This window comes from Melopsittacus undulatus, chromosome 10, assembly GCF_012275295.1.
Source record: "Melopsittacus undulatus isolate bMelUnd1 chromosome 10, bMelUnd1.mat.Z, whole genome shotgun sequence".
Classification (NCBI taxonomy): Eukaryota; Metazoa; Chordata; class Aves; order Psittaciformes; family Psittaculidae; genus Melopsittacus; species Melopsittacus undulatus.
Genome location: NC_047536.1, coordinates 13,073,415 through 13,093,013, shown reverse-complemented (window position 1 = coordinate 13,093,013; position 19,599 = coordinate 13,073,415). Strand labels below are relative to the sequence as shown.

Below are 19,599 nucleotides of genomic sequence, written 5' to 3'. Positions count from 1 at the left end.
CACACCAGGCATTTCAGCATCTAAAATTAACCTCCTATTTAAACATTCTCTTTCTGAACTTACCCAGCTCTGGGTTACATTGCCTGAAGCTTAGAAAGTTTAGCAACAGGCTAACGCACCCCAAAAGCAGCAATTTGGTAGAACACAATGGACAGTTTAATTGTTCTGAATCACTGTGGCAAAAGCTGAAGGAAGGGGAAGAAATTTATGGGTTTATCATCCCTTTTCTCACTCCCTACAAAGCAGCCACCCCTTGGCAGATAAGACAGATCATAAATCTGCCAGCAGGGCTGGTTAGTAATCGTCCATCCTTGTTTGCAAGCCCTGCTTAAACACTCGGTTGATGTAAGAGCTGTGGATCTAAAAAGACGACAGGTAGAAACGAATTCAGAATATGAGGTTGCTCTAGGAACTGAGCACAAACTCACAACTTTGTAGGGTTCAGCAAAGAGAGGAGAGTTGGGTGGGAAGGCTTCTTCACCCTGCTGAATCTCTTGATTTCGCCTTTCCCTTTCTTTCATTCGCAGCACATTCCGGTCTTCACGGTTCATGTTGCTGCAGACAAACAGAGAATTGTGGATCACTGAAGGGAAGGGGAGGGGAGGGATGGGAGAGCACAAATGAGCCCCGAGACCTGTCCTGCCCAGAGACTGACCGCGGTGAGGAACCCCGCACTGACCTCACTCCTCAATACATTAAAGGTGTCTGCCCAGGTTAAGGCACTTCACACTTAGGGGAGCTGTAGCCCACAACCTGCAGCTCACAACTGACAGCGAAAGCTCATGCAGGAATAAAAAAAGGGGAAAAAAACCCACAAAGTCCTCAGGCAAGAAGCTATTTCACCTGCTTGAATCATTTAGCTATTCCAGCCCACGCTGTACATCTCCCATTCATCTCCAAAACACTTCTGCTCCTCCACATCCCCCAGATGTTCTGAATTTTACTCTCTTTTCCCCCCACCCATCCAGTGCCTGATTTCTACTGTAGATTTAGTTTATTTTTGCTGCTGACATACATTTATTGGCACCCATTCGCCCACAGATCCTAACCTCAAGCTTTGATGTTGTTTCCAGGTCTCTCTTCCTCCCTTCCTCCCTAAAGACCTTTCCACCCAAAGCAATAACTTCAGGGGAACTCTGGCAATACTGCACATTCTGCCTTAGACCATACAGTGCTCTCCTACTGCAAAAACGCACATTAAAAACCTCCTTATCTCCCCTCTTATAAATCTTGCTCCACAGTTCGGTCTCGCTGCTTAACAGAAACACGTCAAAGGGATATACCAGAATAAAAATAGAAAGCTGGAAAGGATTCCCTCTGAGCTTGATAAAGCACTAGGACTTAGAGGAGTAAACACGATGCTACATCAGGTGGTACCAACTCTTTCAGCATGTGCTACACTTTGTATTGAGAGATTTATACGTGTGCCTTTTACCGATCTGCAAGCACTATGGTAGGTGCTTCCAGGAAAGAAACAGATGTTCTTCCATAGAATTTGCAGTCTACAAGGAAAATATCATCTGCTTAGAAAAGCACCGCTCTGTGGTTTTAGGCAGCTGCCTGATTACTTAAAGATCTATCTCTTTGCTCCAGCACGCCTTGGAGAGCTGCACAAACCTAGTTATTCCATCCTGAACAACACTTCAGCCTATCAACCGCTTTCAAAACCGTTAGTCTTGTCACCTTAATAACATTGTAGCCTCTCACTGTAATTCCTTACTCATTTGGCTTCATTTTGTCTATTACTCTGAACAGAGTGGCATCTAAGAGGATGCCAAAAAAGATAAACTCACAATAACTCATGTAACTGCAAGTGAACATCAAGGCTTCTTCCTGAGAGGGACCCCTATGCTGAAATGGGGTGAGCAAACTGCCTGGATCATTCTGATGTTAAAGGCCAACATGTTCTAGAACTTGGAGGCTTTACAAGCTTATTCTTCACACTGCAGCCCAGTTTCTCATACATGTAGGATTTAAACAGAGAAAAGATCTGATTTAATTCCAGTTAAAGCCAAGTGGAACAGTCTGAATCAATCCCTTTTACTATGAAAGGGAAAATGCAAGGCAAAGAATAGGAGTAGCCTGTCTTTGAGCAGCTCGCTGACTTCAGCACACCGAATTGCATGCAGATATACACTAAGACAACAACATTAACCGAGAACTTTACACCTACATTTTACAAAGAGAGGGTTAAATATCAACAAAGACCTTCACTATTTCTTACAGAGCCAACCATCATCTTCCAAAATTCTATCAGCATTTACTGAAACTCTTGGGACTGAGGCAGAAACCACTTGTGCTAAAACTGTCACATGAAAGGAGCTAAGATCCACTTGAGATTGGAGCTGGAGCGAAACCAGAGCTGATCTGGCTATACCTGCCAGGTCAATGTAAAATTAGTCATCAGAGCTCTACCAGTTAATCACTTTTTACCACTCCTCCCCACTCTTTTCTAACTGAGTAAATGATAAATACCTTTAAGGGCAGTCATTTTGACTGTATGGGGATTGGGTTTAGATTTTTCCTATAATTCTTTTAGGTTTTTTATCAGTTTGAATGCATTCAAGTTAGGCTTGCTTGTATCTAATCTTCTAAATCCCTGCTCAGAGATCACTGCTTCAAATCACTTTTAAATTACTACTTTAAGTGCCTACAACATGTAGTAAGTTACTAAAATCACACAAGCATTAAAGGTGTAAATAAATGAAGCTGGTGGGGCTTCCTTTACTCCATGCTTCAGACAAGCTCACAGTCAAATCTGTATCTTCCACATCCATTAAACCCAACAGAGGACAAATGTGCCTGTGTTCAGAAGCAAGCAGCAGAGGCATTTTGAAAAGCACTAGACTAAGCTGCTGAACCAACACTGCTGGCAGTTACCTTCAGCATAAAGGAAACTGCAAAACCAAGTTTTCAGACCATGGTAACAAACCTTTCACATCCATTGTCTGACACTGACTGCGGGATCACTGGTGCTATTTGCCAGTCCTCAGGTTTTATGACTGCATCAGAGCAGACCCCAGCCCCACATCACACCGGCATGAAAAGGAAGCTCCCTTGTGGGTGCCCCATCCCTGGCAGTGCTCAAGGCCAGGTTGGACACAGGGGCTTGGAGCAAGCTGCTCCAGTGGAAGGTGTCCCTGCCTGTGACAGGGGTTGGAGCTGGAGGAGCTTTAAGGTCCCTTCCAACCCAAACCAGGCTGGGGTTCTATGACTCTCGGCCGGTTTCGATGGTGACTGATGGAAAGCTCTGCCCTGCTGCTGCTCCCAGCACGGCTGCAGACACAGGCGGAGCTGCACACAGGCAGAACTGCTGCTCCCTCTCCCACATCCACACCCACTCCCCGGATTTAAAGCTTTTCCCACAAGATAAACCAGCCGGGAGCAGCTCGGTGCAGGCGAGCTCCTGCCACCCCTACCCCACCCTCTTGGCTGGGGAGCAACATCTCTGCTCCTCAATCCCTGCACACCAGGCCTAAGAGTGGAAGATGAATTTGTCACCTTGTACTAGCTCCTATCAAGAGGATCCTGTTATCATTTCCCTTTCCCTCTTCCCAGGAAGCCTGAGTGGAAGTGTGGCTGCTTTTGAGGAGCAGAGCCAGGCTAAGTGAGACAGAACTAATGTCCCTGGCAGCAAGGGCCAAAGCCACTTGAACTTCCACATCTGGGGAACACCAAGTTCACAAATTCACAGAAACCAGGAAAGAAGCCCAAAGCACAGGGCAGAATTTCCCCTTTTAGAGCCTGATTCTCCACTTCAGCAAGGTTTGAGTCATGATTTGTGCAGAGTTGGCCCCACTGCGCTCTGCACAGCCCTGTTACTACGTGACTTCACTACACAACTGACCCTGCTCAAGCCTCAAGCCTCTTCTCCAGCTCAATACAAAGAGTTGAAAGAAAGCAGGAAATTCATCAGGAAGTTCACAGAAACTTCAGACACTAAAGTCACTTGTGCATATTCCTTAACTACTGTTAACTGTGGCTCTAGATGTGCTGAGCACATGAACGAGTCGAGCATCATTTGAGTCATCCATACCAGAAATGCAACTTTCCTTTCTCGTTCCAACATCTCACTAAATCCCATTTGGTATTTCTGTTCATCCCTAAGCCAAAAAGGGCATGGCTTTGGCTGCCGTTCACTAAAGCAATCAGCATCGTGTGTTATGAAATGGCAGTGCTGCCGCTGCCGTGCCTGCCGCTGCCTTCTCCCGCTTCCCACCTCTCATTCCCTCGGCTCTGGGGCACATCCCAGGTGTGGGCCTGTTGGACCACGCTTCCAGTTAAAAAACCAAATCAACCAATACTCCCACATTGCCAAAGCTTTACTGGCAACACAAAGGGGAACGTGGCCAACCCCTGGGTACAGGCGCAGGACTCACAGCTCCTTCTCATGCCTCTTGAACCACATCTTCCTTGCACAAGTTCACCAGCATCTCCCCCCCATCTTCCCAGACACCATAAGGCAAAACCATCACAGATGAAGGCCTGCCCAAAGAACCCTCTTCTTGCAACCCATCAAAAAGGGACCTAAACCCACCACTCTAAAAACAGCCATTAGTGGGTCCTTCAAAGCGTGCTTGCGACACCTTCACTTCCTTCAAGCCATCCTCATTTAACTCAGGGGATTTTTCTTATCTGAATTGGTTTCATAAGTAAGAGAAACCAAACAGATCATCTACCCAAGGCTGGTTCATTGGCTGTGATGAAACACAAATGCTGTTTGACAGCATTTGGCCATGAGTGATAAAGCCTTCACAGAGAACACACCAGTATCTAGAGCTCCGTGCAGGGCACACCCTGCTGCAAGGGGCACAGGCAACACACACCATTTATTTACTTATTTATAAGGAGGGAATAAAAGTGCTGGAAACCCTCTTGCATCAAGGAATGGTGCTTTCAGAAGGCATTTCAACATACCAGAAACTGCTCAATGCTGCATCCAGCTCCTTCCCAGAGACACCTGTGACCTGCTCACAGTATTTTTCTTACTTTTTACCATGAAGATCATGGAGCATCTAAACACAGAATGATAACCATAGAATCCCAGATTGGTTTGTGTTGGAAGGGACCTTAAAGCTCCTCCAGCTCCAACCCCTGCCATGGCAGGGACACCTTCCACTGGAGCAGCTTGCTCCAAGCCCCTGTGCCCAACCTGGCCTTGAGCACTGCCAGGGATGGGGCAGCCACAACTTCTCTGGGCACCCTGTGCCAGCGCCTCAGCACCCTCACAGGGAAGAGCTTCTGCCTTATAGCTAAGGAGCATGGCATGCCTCTCCCAGCTTGTGCATCAACTATGGCATCACTACCAATCCTGACATTAGAATCACATACACAAACCTCGAGTGCTCCTCTGTCAGCTTCTATTGCAAATACACTCACATAAGAGCAGTTAAAAAAAAAGAGAAATTAAAAGATAACTGCCCCCCCCAACAACAAAATTAACAAAACCCACCAACATACAACCCAGGACCATGCTGTGATGTCACCAAGAACTAGTTAATACTCCCCACATAGCAGTGAATGTGTAGTGGAAACTTCTTACTTTCTGTTATAGGAGACAAAACACAGAGAGAAATAAAACATTTCCTCCTAAAATGATACAGCTTTGCACAAAGGAGTACAAACAGGATGCTGCTGAAGGACAGCCCCAGCGCTGCAAGAACAGAAGCACTGCGATCATTAGTTTTTATGGAGTTTTAGAACACTGAAATAAGGAACAAAACCAAGAACAAGAGTTAACAGGGAATTCAAATAATACTCGTACGTGTCAAGAAACAGGAAAAAACAGCTCTCAAAAGGATGAGCGCTTCTGTTTTATTTCTCCCCCTCGTACCTTTTGACACAGAGGCTGCAGTTCGCTCTCAGCTCTGGTTAATACCGCAGAGGTTTTCTGTGCCAAGGGAGGGGTGTTTAGTTTGGTGTGGATCCAGCTGCAAACAGCATCTGCTCCACCAAAGAAAAGGTTGGGAATACCAGTGCTACTCTTCAGTTATACCCCAGTTTCAATCAGCTCACTGCTGGGCACACTCATGCAGCAGGATTATGTACGTGAACATAAAGCAGCTTGAGCCATAATCTCGTTCCGATATTTTGATGAGTATGAACCCTTGCAGAGCTCCATCTCCAGAAGAGAGCTATCCCTCTTTCCAGGGTTTCATTAGAAGGGCTGAGCTATTGGGAATAACACAAACACAATTGTATTGGGAATATGACACAAATATAAGTCTGTGAGTCACATTAATATAAACGTTTCTCATTCATGGAATATAAACATTAATGTTCCTATCCCACCCTTCCTGCCAGGGATTCCTTCTGCACTCTCCCAAGGTCCTGCAGGAGCTGGATGTGAGCACCTTTGTATGGACTGCAAGCGTGGGAGAGCTTTAAACCAAATAAACCAAAAGCAGTGAGTTGGCCTAGGTCAGGTTAATGTGTGCTGAGCGCTTCCGGGTAGGGCAGAGCTCCCAGCTTGCTGCAGGCACTTCTCCTTCCTACCCAGCTCCCAACCACCGCAGAAATCCCCAGGATGGCGCGATGTGCCTGGACTTGCCGCTGCTGCTCGGAGGTGAGCACAAATCCTTCCCCACTGTTACCTGGGAAAGAACCCCTAGAACTGTCTATGAGAGCACACTGGGAATTCCAGAATCTCCGTCAAGTGACGATGCCACTGATTACATCCTGCCCTTCAGTTTAACTGCCCCCTTCATCCCACAGAACTGTATCGGGTTATCATGTACCAGCCAGCATCTTCCATGTGAGACGCCACCGCACCACAATGATGGATGAAAGAACTATGGCCATCACCGGTAACTCAACACTGACTGCAGAAAAAGGACTTGGGGAGCCTTTAGAACTAAAGAGGCTCTGTGAGTATAATGTTTCATTAACAGGTTCAGATGAGAAATGGGTGTATTATTCACCATACAGAAGATTCGGCACACAGAAGCAAGGGCTGCATTGTGGCCAAGGTAAATGTTAACACCCAGCAACTGGATTTTAGAAGCCAAATTAAGGAGGCAGTGTCTAACTTCAGCAGTTGCAATCTAGCTCATTTAAAACCATGTCTGAAGTCCATTTCTAAAACATACTATTGAAATAGCTTAAACTGTTTACATCCAGGAGGAATTTGCAAGACTGCTTTGATGTCATTTACTAAAGAGATCTTAAAAGGCCCCAAACTACCTGCTCTTTAAAATGCCATAACTGTGCAAAAGTATTACACGGTAATGAAGCATCTGGTCCCCCATGGCCCCGATAACCTCACACTGAAATGTTCCCAGCTCTTTTTCTTTGTAGAGCAGAGCTGTGACAGGACATCAGCTGCAGTCCCTCCTTTCTGGCCTGTCTCTCCAGCAACAGTAGCGCAATGGGGAACTCCAGGAAGCCACAACTCCCTGCTCTTTCCTCCTCTCAGTCGACACAAGGTTCACTCCTCCATCAGTTGCCACTGATGCAACTGCAGAGGCAGATGGCGCAGATCCCCCAGAGCAACGACACAGCAGTAGCACTACTGATGCTCAAAGGACAAAAGCATCTCTAAGACTGAAAGCTGTGACACAGCAAAGCCATAATCTACTAAAAGTGTCATCTTCTGCACTAACCACAACACCAAGTCAGGACCAAGAGTCAGGTAAGACAGAGGAGCCTCCACATACTCTTGTTACCGATAACCAAGCCCACAAAGGGAAGTAAAGCCCATCTCTGCTATTAGGAGAAGCAGATTTCAACATTGCCTTCCCAGTTTTTACATTTCCATTTGCTTCAATCACCAAAACTGCTGTCAGGATATGAAGCTGTCTTAAAACCAAGGCCATGATAGTCCTTTTGACATCATCTGAAGCTCAAGTCCCGACATCCTACAGCTCAGAAAATAACAAGACCAACAGCCCTACGGTGCAGACTGAACTCTACAGAGCCTGGCCCTCCACTGGGTACACAACTGTGTTTCTCACTCGAATTTCAACTCAACAAATTTCATCTCAGCCCAATTCAATCTCTCACAAACAAGATTCTCCTCATCCTTTCCATTCTCCATCACTGGTAGATCCTATAGCTTCCACAGTGCAACAATGGGCCACCAAACACAAAACCTTTACATGCAATCACTTCATGTCCACACAGGCTAACGAAAGCAGGTTCCAATACTGTTTCCCAACCATATTCTGCAGTTTAATTGGGCAGAAAGTTAATAAAGGAATTCCTGTGCCTACTTGTTCTTCTGTTTAAACTTTGAAGCCAAGACAATTGGTGTTTAAGTTTTATTAAGCAACAGTTATTCAGACATCCAACATTAATCGGGCTATTATAGTTCTGACTTCCTCACATTAATTTACTTTCATGAAAGACATTATGACATTTGAGTGTTATGAACTCTGTGGCATTAGGACCAAGAAAGGATTCACTTCACTGAAGTTCTCTGATAAATATGCTCTGTGTAAGACTGGAAACAGCAGACTGTTCTAATGAGGTGCCATATAAACTCAAAGTGAAAAGGCAAAAGGGAAAAATCCCATTCATTTTGAGGTTCACCTCCTTCTTGTATCTTAACAGAACTACAGTAAAAGCAAGGAGAGAAAGGTTATCAAAAGCATTACCCAGGTTAACTGCCCTTCCCTGCCTTACTGAACCATCACCTGCCTGCACTGCCCCACCAGACATTTCCCTTGGACATCCCACCATCCAAGGTGCAGACATTCTGCTGCACAATGCACTCAAGTGAACATGAGGGGCCGAGATACATTCTGCCACTGCATAAACCACTTGGGTCTTTTGCAAGTGCTCACAGCAGGAAGGTCTCTTCCACACAACAGTGCTGTGTAAGCACCGATAGCATCTCTGCCTCTTCCCCTTGTTCCTTCAAGCACAGCTTATTTGCTAAACACAGCTTTTATTTGATGCATCTGCACCATGCGATCATCAGGAATGAAGTATTTTGGGGCTCTGAAACATCCTGTGCCCAGCTCTGCTTGGCACTTAAAGCAAAGGCAGGTTTTAAAACTGGACTGTGTATTTCAGCTGTGGTTCCAAGTCCCTGGTCCAAAGCAGCTCCTGCTCCGCATCACTCTCCTGGTTGTGCTGACACAGCACTTCCTGGAGCTCGTTGTGCTGAATGGAGGAAATCTGTGCAGGTTCAAAATAGGTATTTTGGGGGCAGGGTTATTTTTAAGCACAGCTGAGTTTGAATGCCCTGTGGTCCCCAAACCAGTCATATCAGCATCAGAGAGCAGGAATAAGTGACCTGTTTAAAGCAAAATAACAATAAAAAATCCAAACAAATACATACAAAACACCCAAATCCACAAAAGTCTCATGAAATTACAGCCTGTGTGGTTTGCACCGCTGTATCACAGGCAGACTTTGTCTGCAGCAAGCACTGTGGTTACAACTGATGAAACAAGAGGAAGAGGATGCTGGAGAGCAGGTCGGCAGAGTTAAGGAAACTATCTGATGATTTAACTCTTCAGAAAGAGAGGAAAACATCTGATCCACGATTTCGAGTACCAGAAAAGAGAGAATAAGAATTTTAACTCCCAATTCCTAGTTTTCCACCCTTCCTGTATACAGGAATTTTACCAAATGCATTGCTATTGATCTGAAAAGACACGAGAGCTCCAAGACCTGGGTAACTTCCCGATAATGTAAGACTCTCTTTTTAAATGCAAGTACAGTGAAGATAGGAGACACCCAGGAATTAAACTCTGGGAAAACCCACAGGGCAGAGGAGGATTTAAAATGTGCAGATGAAGCAAAATTAATTTGGAAGCGAGAGGAAGGGACCAGAACTATCTAGAGAGGCAAGCTGAAATGCAGCAGGAAAGCCACAGCTTTGATGTGCAGTGCTTCCAAACAAACACTAGTTAAAACAGCTGGAAAGTTTGAACCTTTCATCCTACCTATAAAATGCCACCTGCATTTTATAACCCCTGGAAGCAGCTTGAGGAAAACGTTACAACTCCAGCAACCACCCAGTATCAAGACATTTAGTGAAATATCAGGAAAACAGCTGATAAATGTTAATTGAACTATATAAAACCTTTCACTAAAATGTTACCTTTCTTTCCCTAAAGACAGTAAGATCTTTCTTGTTTCCCCACAAAGTTCTTACAGCTTTTCCTCTTTTCTGGATATGGCCTTAAAACCAAAGTCATGCTCTTCACAGGTCTACCAGGCTGAATGAAGCACAAGAAGACTGAGCCCCCAGAGACACCCCAGACAGAACACACCTCGCACTGCTCCCTGTTCCCAGGGATCCCATATCCCACACAGGGAAGCTGGGAATCAAATGGTGCCTACCCAGACCAACACCTTAACTTCTGCATTTAGTAACCAGGAAAGGTGATGTGCAAGCTGGTTTTGACCTGCTGGTCCTAACACATTTTTAGCTATAAGCTAAAAGACTTGATAGACATGAAGCTACAAAACATGGAATCATAACCATGGATGTACTTTAAAGGCAGGGAGACTCAATGAATCGTGCCACCAGAGAAAGATGTTGAGCTCTGTGCTGGATGAACATAACAAAAACCACCAGCAAGCTTGCAAAAGCCTTGTCAAAATTCAGTTGTATTTCAAAACACTCATGGGTTTGAAAGGGTTCATGGGGAGGCTGTCAGCGGGTCAGTTTGCTGCAAAGTTAAACCCGATAATGTCTCTGTTAACAGATAAAGCTCCCTTCAGCTGCTACAGAACACGAAATGCTTCTCATTGCTGAAGCTTCCAGGGATATGGTGGACAAACTAGCTTCAGTGAAAGGGTTCTGTTGCCTTAGGCACCTGGCACAGATGGCAACTCCTTGCTGTTGGTTGAATCAACCGAATTCTGCTAAGTACAAGCAGGGATTAATTTTTTTAGCATATAATTCACTATTTACTTACCCATAATAATGTAAAAAGTAAATTAAGTTGTATAATGGATTAAAATAAATTGCATAAATACAGAGTACGCTCCTGCTAGCAAGAAATCACATTATACCAAGCAGTGAGATCCCAGTTCTGCACTCCTCTGAAACAGAAACCACACCAGGTTTTGGCCAACTTCAGTTTTAACTCACAGCTGAATGGATTTTAACATCCCTGGAATAAGCACATGTGGGCACGTGCCATGAGGAGCAGGCAGGAGGAGCAAGTACACAAGTCCCTGTCATCACCAGTGCTTCCCTCAGCATCAGTAGAGCAAATGGGGATTGCATTTAGCAAACAAAAAACCCCAATTTTACTAAAAGAAACAAAAAATCAGCTCAGCACAGATTCAGCAGAAGGATCTTGCTTCATGTGGCCACAAAAAAAACCCCAACTTTTTCCTTAAACAAAGAGAAAAATCAGAGAAAATCATGAAGGGCAAAAAAAGAGCACTTGTTAAAGCACTTGCCTGGTAAAACACAGCTAACATAATCACTGGCCAAGATGTGTCACAGCACTGACTTCTTACCTGAATGTTTCCCCTTATTACACATAATTGGTGCAGATATCTCAGAGGAAGTCATCACTGCTCCAGGAGAACCTTTCCATCCTTTATCTACAGCAGAGTTTTCACCGCGTCAGATCGCTGTTTTAACACGATGCTCTTTATCCTATCAGCATCATGAGGACAAAATTATATACAGTGGTTCCCAAACTTCACCAGTCAGTTTAGAGCACTGTTTAGTGGCCACAGCCAGCCTGGCTTGCAGGTGCTACACACCAGAGCCACTGACACAAACCACATGAGAACTGGAAGGTTTTAATGGTAAATCTCAAACAGAAACTGCCAGCTCCCACCCAGCCAAATATACAGAAACCTACTCAAAACACACAAACAAACCCATCAGTGAGCTCTTTCCCATACAGGACCACCCAGCACATCAAAAAGAGATGAGAGAGGAATAACATGTGAGTCCATTTCATCTCTTTTTGGCCAATCTTTATGCTTTAAGGGCCTTGAAATCACACAAAATAATACCAGGACAACTTGATCCAGTCAAGTGGTTTCCAATTGCAGCTCCTCCCATCAGGTTACTGTTCTTACGTATGCCCAAACATAGCACAATTCGCTAAGTTACATTTATAACAGGCTGCTCCATTAAGTCCTTTAACCCATTTCTCCATGTTCCACTGTTCTGAAGTTCAATTTTCAGATCTGGACTTTGACCAAGCCAGTTTTTAACTACCCTTCACTAAGGAAATGCTTGTGCTAACGCCAATGGAAATTTACACTGGCAGACTGGGGATTTTCTTCTCTCCAGAAACTCTGGTTACTGCTCTGCCCACAGAGTACAGCACATCACACACTACAGCTCATCACAAACTACAGTGCATCACCCCCAAGATACAACACATCACACCCAAACTACAGCTCATCATAAACTACAGTGCATCACCCCCAAGATACAGCATATTACCCCCAAACTACATTCCCATTTTGATGTGGCTTTTCTGGTTTGCTTTTACCCTCTCTTACAGGAGGGGAAAAAAAATCATAGAATCCTTCAGGTTGGAAAAGACCTTTACGATCACTGAATCCAACCTTTACCCCAGCATTGTCAAGGCCATCACTAACCCATGGCACTGAGGGCCTCGTCTACACATCTTTTAAATACCCCCATGGACAGTGACTGCAGCCTTGCCCTGGGCAGCCTGTTCCAATGCCTGAGCACCCTCTGAGGAAGGAACTGAACAATTCAGCTCCATCTAAACCTCCCCTGGTACAGCTTGAGGCCATTTCCTCTTGTCCCATCCCGTGTCCCTTGGGAGCAGAGCCCAGCCCCTCCTGGCTCCATCCTCCTGTCAGGCAGTTGTAAGGAGCCATCAGGTCCCCCCTGAGCCTTCTCTTCTCCAGACTGAACCCCCCAGCTCCCTCAGCCGTTCCCCATCACACTTGGGCTCCAGGCCCTGCACCAGCTCTGGTGCCTTTCTCTGGCCCTGCTCCAGCACCTCAGTGTCTCTCCTCTAATGAGGGCCCAGAGCTGAACCCAGGATTCAAGGTGCAGCCTCACCAGTGCCCAGTGCAGGGGACGGTCCCTGTCCTGGCCCTGCTGCCACACTGGTGCTGATACAGGCCAGGATGCTCTTGGACTTCTCGGCCACACTGCCGGCTCATCCACCGAGCAGGTCACCTTGTATAGAAGGAGATCAGGTTAGTCAAGCAGGACCTGCCTTGCACAAGCCTGTGCTGACTGGGCCTGATCGCCTGGTTGTCCTGTACGTGCTGCACGACGGCACTCGGGATGATCTGCTCCATGAGCTTCCCAGCACCGACGTCAGGCTGACAGATCCTCCTTTGGGATCCTTCTCCTCACCCTTCTGTAGGCAGGCACACTTGCTGACCTTCAGGCAACTGGGACCTCTTCTGTGAGCCAGGACTGGTGAGGAGGATGGAAGAAGGCTCAGTGAGAGCTTCCATCAGCTTCCTCAGCACCCCAGAGCAGATCCCATCTGGCCCCAGACACCTGTGTGTGTCTCAGTGGTGCAGCAGGTCACTGACCATTCCCCCTTGGATTACTGACCTTGCAACCGACCTTCCAAAGGTCACAAACTCTCCTTTGTTCCCTGAATCCCAGCCAAAGCTCTCTGTTTACCAGGCCAGTCACCCAGCACATGGGCACAGCCTGCTCCTGCACCTGGGAAAATTCCTTCTTAAGATTTCCTTCCCACTGCCATTAGCTCCCCTGCAGCCAAACCATAGGAAGATAACCATGGACTCCTACTCCCTCATCCTACTCACGTTCACGGCTTGTGCACATCAAAGCCTCATAAAAACCATTTAAGCACTTCTATCACTGAAACCTCTTTAATGTCTTTTGGAAATGAGATGAAATGCAGAAACAAAAGAATACAGGTGAAGTCGCAAAGGTGTACAAGCCAGATCAGCCACTGAGCTTCACAGTAATGTCAGCACAGATGGTGACATACATGGGAATAAATGGTTAGTATTTTGAAGCTTAATGTATACCCAAACATTGCAGAGAACCGATACAAGTATTAAATATTAACTGAAAAGCAGACACTCGCAGCAGGATCAGTGAGGGCAGCGCAGTCTGGGTACCTGTTGTACGCAGCCCTAAGGCACAAGAGGGGAAGAGCACTGAACACAAGCGCCTGTGGGGTCAGTACCACAACTTGTGTGCAGGTTCCGTGATGCTGGAGGACCAGTTACACTAACATTGCCTTTTATGGCTGCAGGGTGCTTGCACATTTATCTGTGAGTCCCTGTCTATCCATGGGGAGGTGCCTGCAGCCTCGCTATCTCCGCACCGTGCGCAGCCAGAACAGCAACAAAACATCTGCTCTGTTCTCATATTTGTTTGGTTTCTGTATCTGGAGCATGTTTCCATTTCCCACCTCACTGCCTGATGACAGACTTGAAGCAAAGGTTCATGTGGACACGCTGCACTTCGGTGGTGTGAAACGTCAGCAGGAACCAAAACTGTTGAGGGGATTATCTAATATGGAGCAATTTACCTTGGAGAAACCTTTGAATGTGAGCTAAGGACAGGCTTAAAGAATTCCTCCTCTCTGAAGCGTGCTCTTCAGCAAACCGCTGCTTAGGAACACCCCATTCCCAATGTTCTCTTCTAAAACTTAAACATTCTGTTACGGCTTTTGTAAAGTTGGGAAGTGTTTGTAAATAAATCCATGTGTGAATCCACTATAGTGAGATAGCAAGGACCCAGTTTGGTTTCCTGGAGATAACAAAGTTATAGCAAACCAACCCTTGATGCCTTCACTTCAACACCACACACAGTGGGAGTTATGGTTTGCAGAGCACTAAACTCACAGATCCGCATTGGTTTGACACATTCTCCCTTGCTCTTCCCAACCCCAGCAGTCACCCCTGAGAGCTCCAGAAGTGCACACACATTCCCAGGGTTTGCTTCTGCCCTTCCATGAACAAGCCACTAAAACCTGAGGGAAGTTTTGAGTCCAGTCCAAAGGACAAACATCTTGAAGCTGCTCTTGGGAACTGCCAACAGCAGGGGATGCAGCAACCCTCTGCAAGCAAATAAACACAGGGCTCACGCTGAGAAGAACCTCACCATTGTTCTGGCCTGTTGTCTCTCTGTCTGGTCCCCTGGCCCCAGTGGAGTACTGGGAATGAATAGCCAGAAACCCCAGTGAGGCTGCAGAGGACTACACCTGTCCACAGGGAGAGACTCGAGATGATGGAACAGCCTCTCCTGAAAACACGATGGAGACAGGATTACACTAAAAGTACACTCTCTACTTGGGTCATTCCAAAAGATGGCAAAAAACAGGGTCCAAGTAAATAATCAGTGAATGTTATGACACAAGATGAGCTGTAAAAGACAGCTCAGTAAAAGGGGGCAATGAGCAGTGCAGGGAGGTGTTGCTGGGAAGGGGCAGCTCAATTGAAAAGTGCAGGAAAGCTTTTCCTAATGAGCTGTTAACAGAAGAAAATTAGTTCAGGACTTGAGGGCAGAACTTCTCCTGTTCAGCATTTGCACAGGACGGAGCACAAGGAGACACTTTTCTCCCTGTTGGTACCTGGTGCTGCTGCCAGTTAATAAACCAGGCTTTACATTCATCTGCAAGAGCTAAGGACTCAAGGAAGGACAAGAGACACGACAACTTGAAGCTAATGCACTTGAGGAGAAAATACAGATCATTCCATTAGGGAAAAGCAAGGTTTGAAACACAAAGCTGGAGAAAGAAACCTGGGAAGTAGTCAGGATGTGGGAGCGTGGGGAGATGGCAGGCACCAGATCAGACACAAGTGAATGAAGCAACATCACAGCTCCAGGGAAATGGAATTCTGGACAGCACGTCCAAAGCTGGCACAGCCCCAGAGGAGGAGGCGGGTGCTGTGCTGCAGCGCTGTGCTGGGCACCTCTGCAGGACTCAGGGACAGCTTCAGCCTTGTGTTTCAGAGAGCTCTGGAATAAACCTGGATTCCCAGAGGAGAAAGCACACAGGAAGAGAGCAGAGCTACCTTAAACAGGGTGACTAAACTGAGGAGAACAGCTTCACGACAGGAAGGAGCACAAGCCTGTGCAGTTATACTTCCTAAGCAGGGACAGAGACCCTATAATTTCACAAGCTGGAGAGCAACTCATTAGTCATTAGTAGCTGCAGACAAGAATAATGGCCAGGTAAGTTCTTCCATCTTTAGTTTTGCAATTCTATCAACCTGATTTCTTATTTTAACACATTTTAGCGAGATAACGTGACATGCACCCAATCCTGCTCTGCAACTGTTATATCTAAATGTAACCTACTAAAAGTTTCCTGACTCATCTCCAAACAGACCCTCATCATCCTCCAGCCTCTCCATCTCCCCCCAGTTTGAGGTGTTCATTCCCCACTGCTTAACAAAGATGACACCAACATTGCTTCTTTCCTGATAGAAACTCCAAGACAGACATTAACACTGAATGACAAAGGGAGGTGGGCTTAAGTTCAGTTATTTCTTAGCTTCTGTTGAAGGTAACTGGGAGATTGTAGCAACATGGCAGAAAGGAAATGTGCCTGTACAACAAACCACACACGAGTAACAATCTGAAATGATGTGGCCATGAACAGCTCCACCAGCAGAAAAGAAGCCTCAGTCACTAAAGTCTGCCCTTACATGCTCACCCAGGTAGACCCCAACCAGGACTAACCTTCCTCCCAGCTCTACACACACCTTGCTGCTAATCTGGAGCAAAGCATAAGAGCAGCAATGGTTACAAAACCCACAGAATGGGAGGATGAGGAGGAAGGAAAGTGTCAGAAGTGGTTATGAGGAGTTACAGCAACTTTCAGAAGCACTGAAAACACAAGGGGGGACATGGACAGACCATCACTTGTTCACAGAGTCCCCTGCCTACTTCAGAAGACACTGTGAACCATGCCCTCGGTCAGTAACACACAAGTCATGTCTGCCTTTAGTCATATCCGACATCCAGGAGCAACCACGGTGGAAAATAAAGTGCAGCAGCACATCCTTGCCAGCAGCCGTGAGCTACAAAAGGAAGAAGGAACTAGTGCCAACTTATTATCTACCAACTGTGAAGTCAGGACAGATTTCTGCTGCAACTATTTATCTACAAAACCCAAGCTACACAGAGTGGATGGCTTCTGCAGATAAAAACACGTGGCATCTTCCCATTAGATAGTTGGGTCATAAGCACACAAAAGCATCTGTATCTTCCAGCTCACTAAAAAGACAACCTAAACATGCAAGTAGTATTCCATGGAGGTTTTATCACGCTTTATCAAGTTCAGATCATTGTAACTGGGAAGTAAAGCACACAAATATGAGCCCCTTTTTTCCTGGCTGCTTTGTGCCTGCCTGCACAAAACCTACCCCAGGGGCTCAGCCTATGTTTGAGACACAGGAGAGAAGTCAGAAAACAAGAACTGCAGAGATGGTGAAAGGAAATAGCAGGGACCTGAACCTGCTTTTGAGATTAGAGTTGAAATGTACAGTTTTCTTTCATCACTGTCTAAAGTGTTCAACAGGGGAGAGCTTGCTTGTGCCCAAAGCTGCAAATCCATTGCACAGCAGTTAGAAGTCTTTACAATTAATAGTGATACATTAATAAAGCCAAGATACTAATAATACCAAAAGGTAACATTTTCTTTTCTTCTTTTCAACCAGAGCTGCATGATTACCATTCCAAACCACTGTATAACTCCAGTATAACATCCCTATACAGTCCCCATAGGGCTGTGTACATCCCGCTATACAGACGCAGAGGACACAACAGTAGCACTATGGGTTTAATAAGGTTTCTCTCATTGGAGGTGATAACAAAATGTCAAACCCAGGGTACAACCAGTGCTCTGAATTTCGCAATCCTGCCCCCAGGGCCCAGAGCTCCCTGTTCCAGCCTCTTCACAGAAATTCCCACAAGTTTCAAAGAAACACCAGGAACCAGAAGCTCACCCATGGGAAGCTCAGTAGCCCGAGGGGAGCTGGCAACAAGGTGACAAACAACAGCACAGGCTTGAGCAGAACAAGTTGATTTCAGACAAGGGATGCTGAGGAAGCGCCTGCTCAGCTTACATGGAGGCAAAAGACTGACAGCAATGGGAACACAGGAATGGTTAAAACCCTCTGTCTTCGTAAGTAAATGATCAAACAAGGCCATCATAAGCCTTGTGAAACAGAGGGATCCAGACCTGCACAGCAGCATTCTCTTTTCAGGATGTATTTGAGACACAGGTACAAGCATTCAGTCTTCCCCCGAAACAAAGTTAACCACTTTCTCATTTCAAGAGGCAAATGAAAGACACAGGAAGTGAAAGCACCAACACCTGCCTTATCCCCCCTCGACAGTCTCCTGCTTTGTTCTGTTCATTGGAAAACTGGAAACCCCAAAGCACACGTCAGCCCCGGCTCCAGAAACGTTACGTGACGGCTCCTCTGACTACACAGCACCACACGGTCCTCACCAGGGCCGGTGCTTTACGTAACTACATCTCGTCACTCACAAGGAGGATGCGATGTCGGTGTGTCAGGAACCCCGGGAGTCTCCCTTCTCCTGACCTCCGGCAGCACCTACCCAGAGCCATTTCCTACGGCCACAGCAGCACCCATCCTGCCCCGCTCCATCTCCCCACAGTAGCTCAGGGCCTAAAACGCAGGGAGCAAAGGGGAAGGAACAAAGCCCTGACGTCAATTACTGGAAGAGGACCGAACCCAAAGGCCGGGAGAAGGGAACGCACCGGCTCCACGAACCGCCCGGGTTCTGCTCCCCAGCGGGAGGGACGCGGCGGGACAGGCACAGCCCCCCCCGGGTGTGTAACTGCTCCGGCGCCTCACTCGCGGCGTGAAGCGGGGAACCCGCGGTGTGAAGCGGGGGAGATGCGCGGCGGAACGGGCGCTCCCGCCCGCCCGGAGCCGCAGCCCGGCGGGGCGGTGGGGGGGGGGGTTGGGGGCGGTGCTTTGGGAGCCGGGCTGCGGCCGGGAGAGCTCCGAGCCCGGGGGTGGGGGGGAAGCGCGGGGTCGGACGGCGGCCGCTCCGCTCCGGGATCCCGCCCTCCATCCCCCCCGCCGGCGGGGTGCCGGTCGCGGCGGGCGGGCCTGTCCCCGCGCGTCCCCACCCCCGGCCGCGTCTCACCTCCGTTCGCCGCTCCGCTAGGCCCGGACCATTTCCTGGCTGCCGCCACCGGCCCGCCGGGCGGGGAGAAGGGGGGTTGGGGGAGGGGGGCGTATGGAAGCGCAGAGGCCCGAGGGAACGGGGCGCCGCCGCCGAGTCACCGACAGCCCGGGGAGCGCAGGGGCAGGCCCGGCCCCGGCGGGGAATGAGGCTCGGGGGAGGGGGAGCGGCTCACAGGCGGGAGGCGACGGCGGCTCCCCAGGGGTCCCGCCGCTCCATCGCGGGACGGGGCCGGGCTGGCGGCGCGGCGAGGCGAGGTCGGCCTGGGCAGCCCTGCGCCCCTCGCCGGGTCCGGCCTCCGTCCCTGCGCCCGTGGGGCCGGGCCGCGGCTCCTCCCGCAGCCGGGCACTCGCGATACCCGGCAGCCCCCGCGCCACCGCAGCCCCGCCGCCGCTCACGTGACCTACCGACGGGGCGGGGGGAGGGAACGGTAGAGGTGGGAGGGGGGGGAATACACTCATTGAACACGTGACCCCCGCGGTGAGGGGGCGGAGCGTGCCGCAGCCACGCCCCCCGCGGCG

At 47.9% G+C, this 19,599-nt stretch overlaps 1 protein-coding gene across 2 annotated transcripts in view; it reads right to left on the bottom strand.

Annotated features, from left to right (window-relative positions):
* The window catches only part of AFF4 (ALF transcription elongation factor 4), a 51,372-nt gene extending 32,062 nt beyond the window's left edge, over positions 1 to 19,310 (bottom strand). The window contains exons 1-2 of one of the 2 annotated variants that reach the window (XM_034066627.1): positions 19,254 to 19,310; positions 429 to 555 (exon numbers count right to left, since the gene is read on the bottom strand). In XM_034066627.1, coding sequence (XP_033922518.1) covers positions 429 to 555; positions 19,254 to 19,297 — 171 coding nt within the window. In that variant the 5' untranslated portion in view covers positions 19,298 to 19,310. Of the gene's footprint in view, positions 1 to 428; positions 556 to 19,039; positions 19,111 to 19,253 lie in introns of those variants that run through there. The other variant, XM_034066628.1, reaches the window with a different exon arrangement.
* Positions 19,311 to 19,599: the final 289 nt, after the last annotated feature.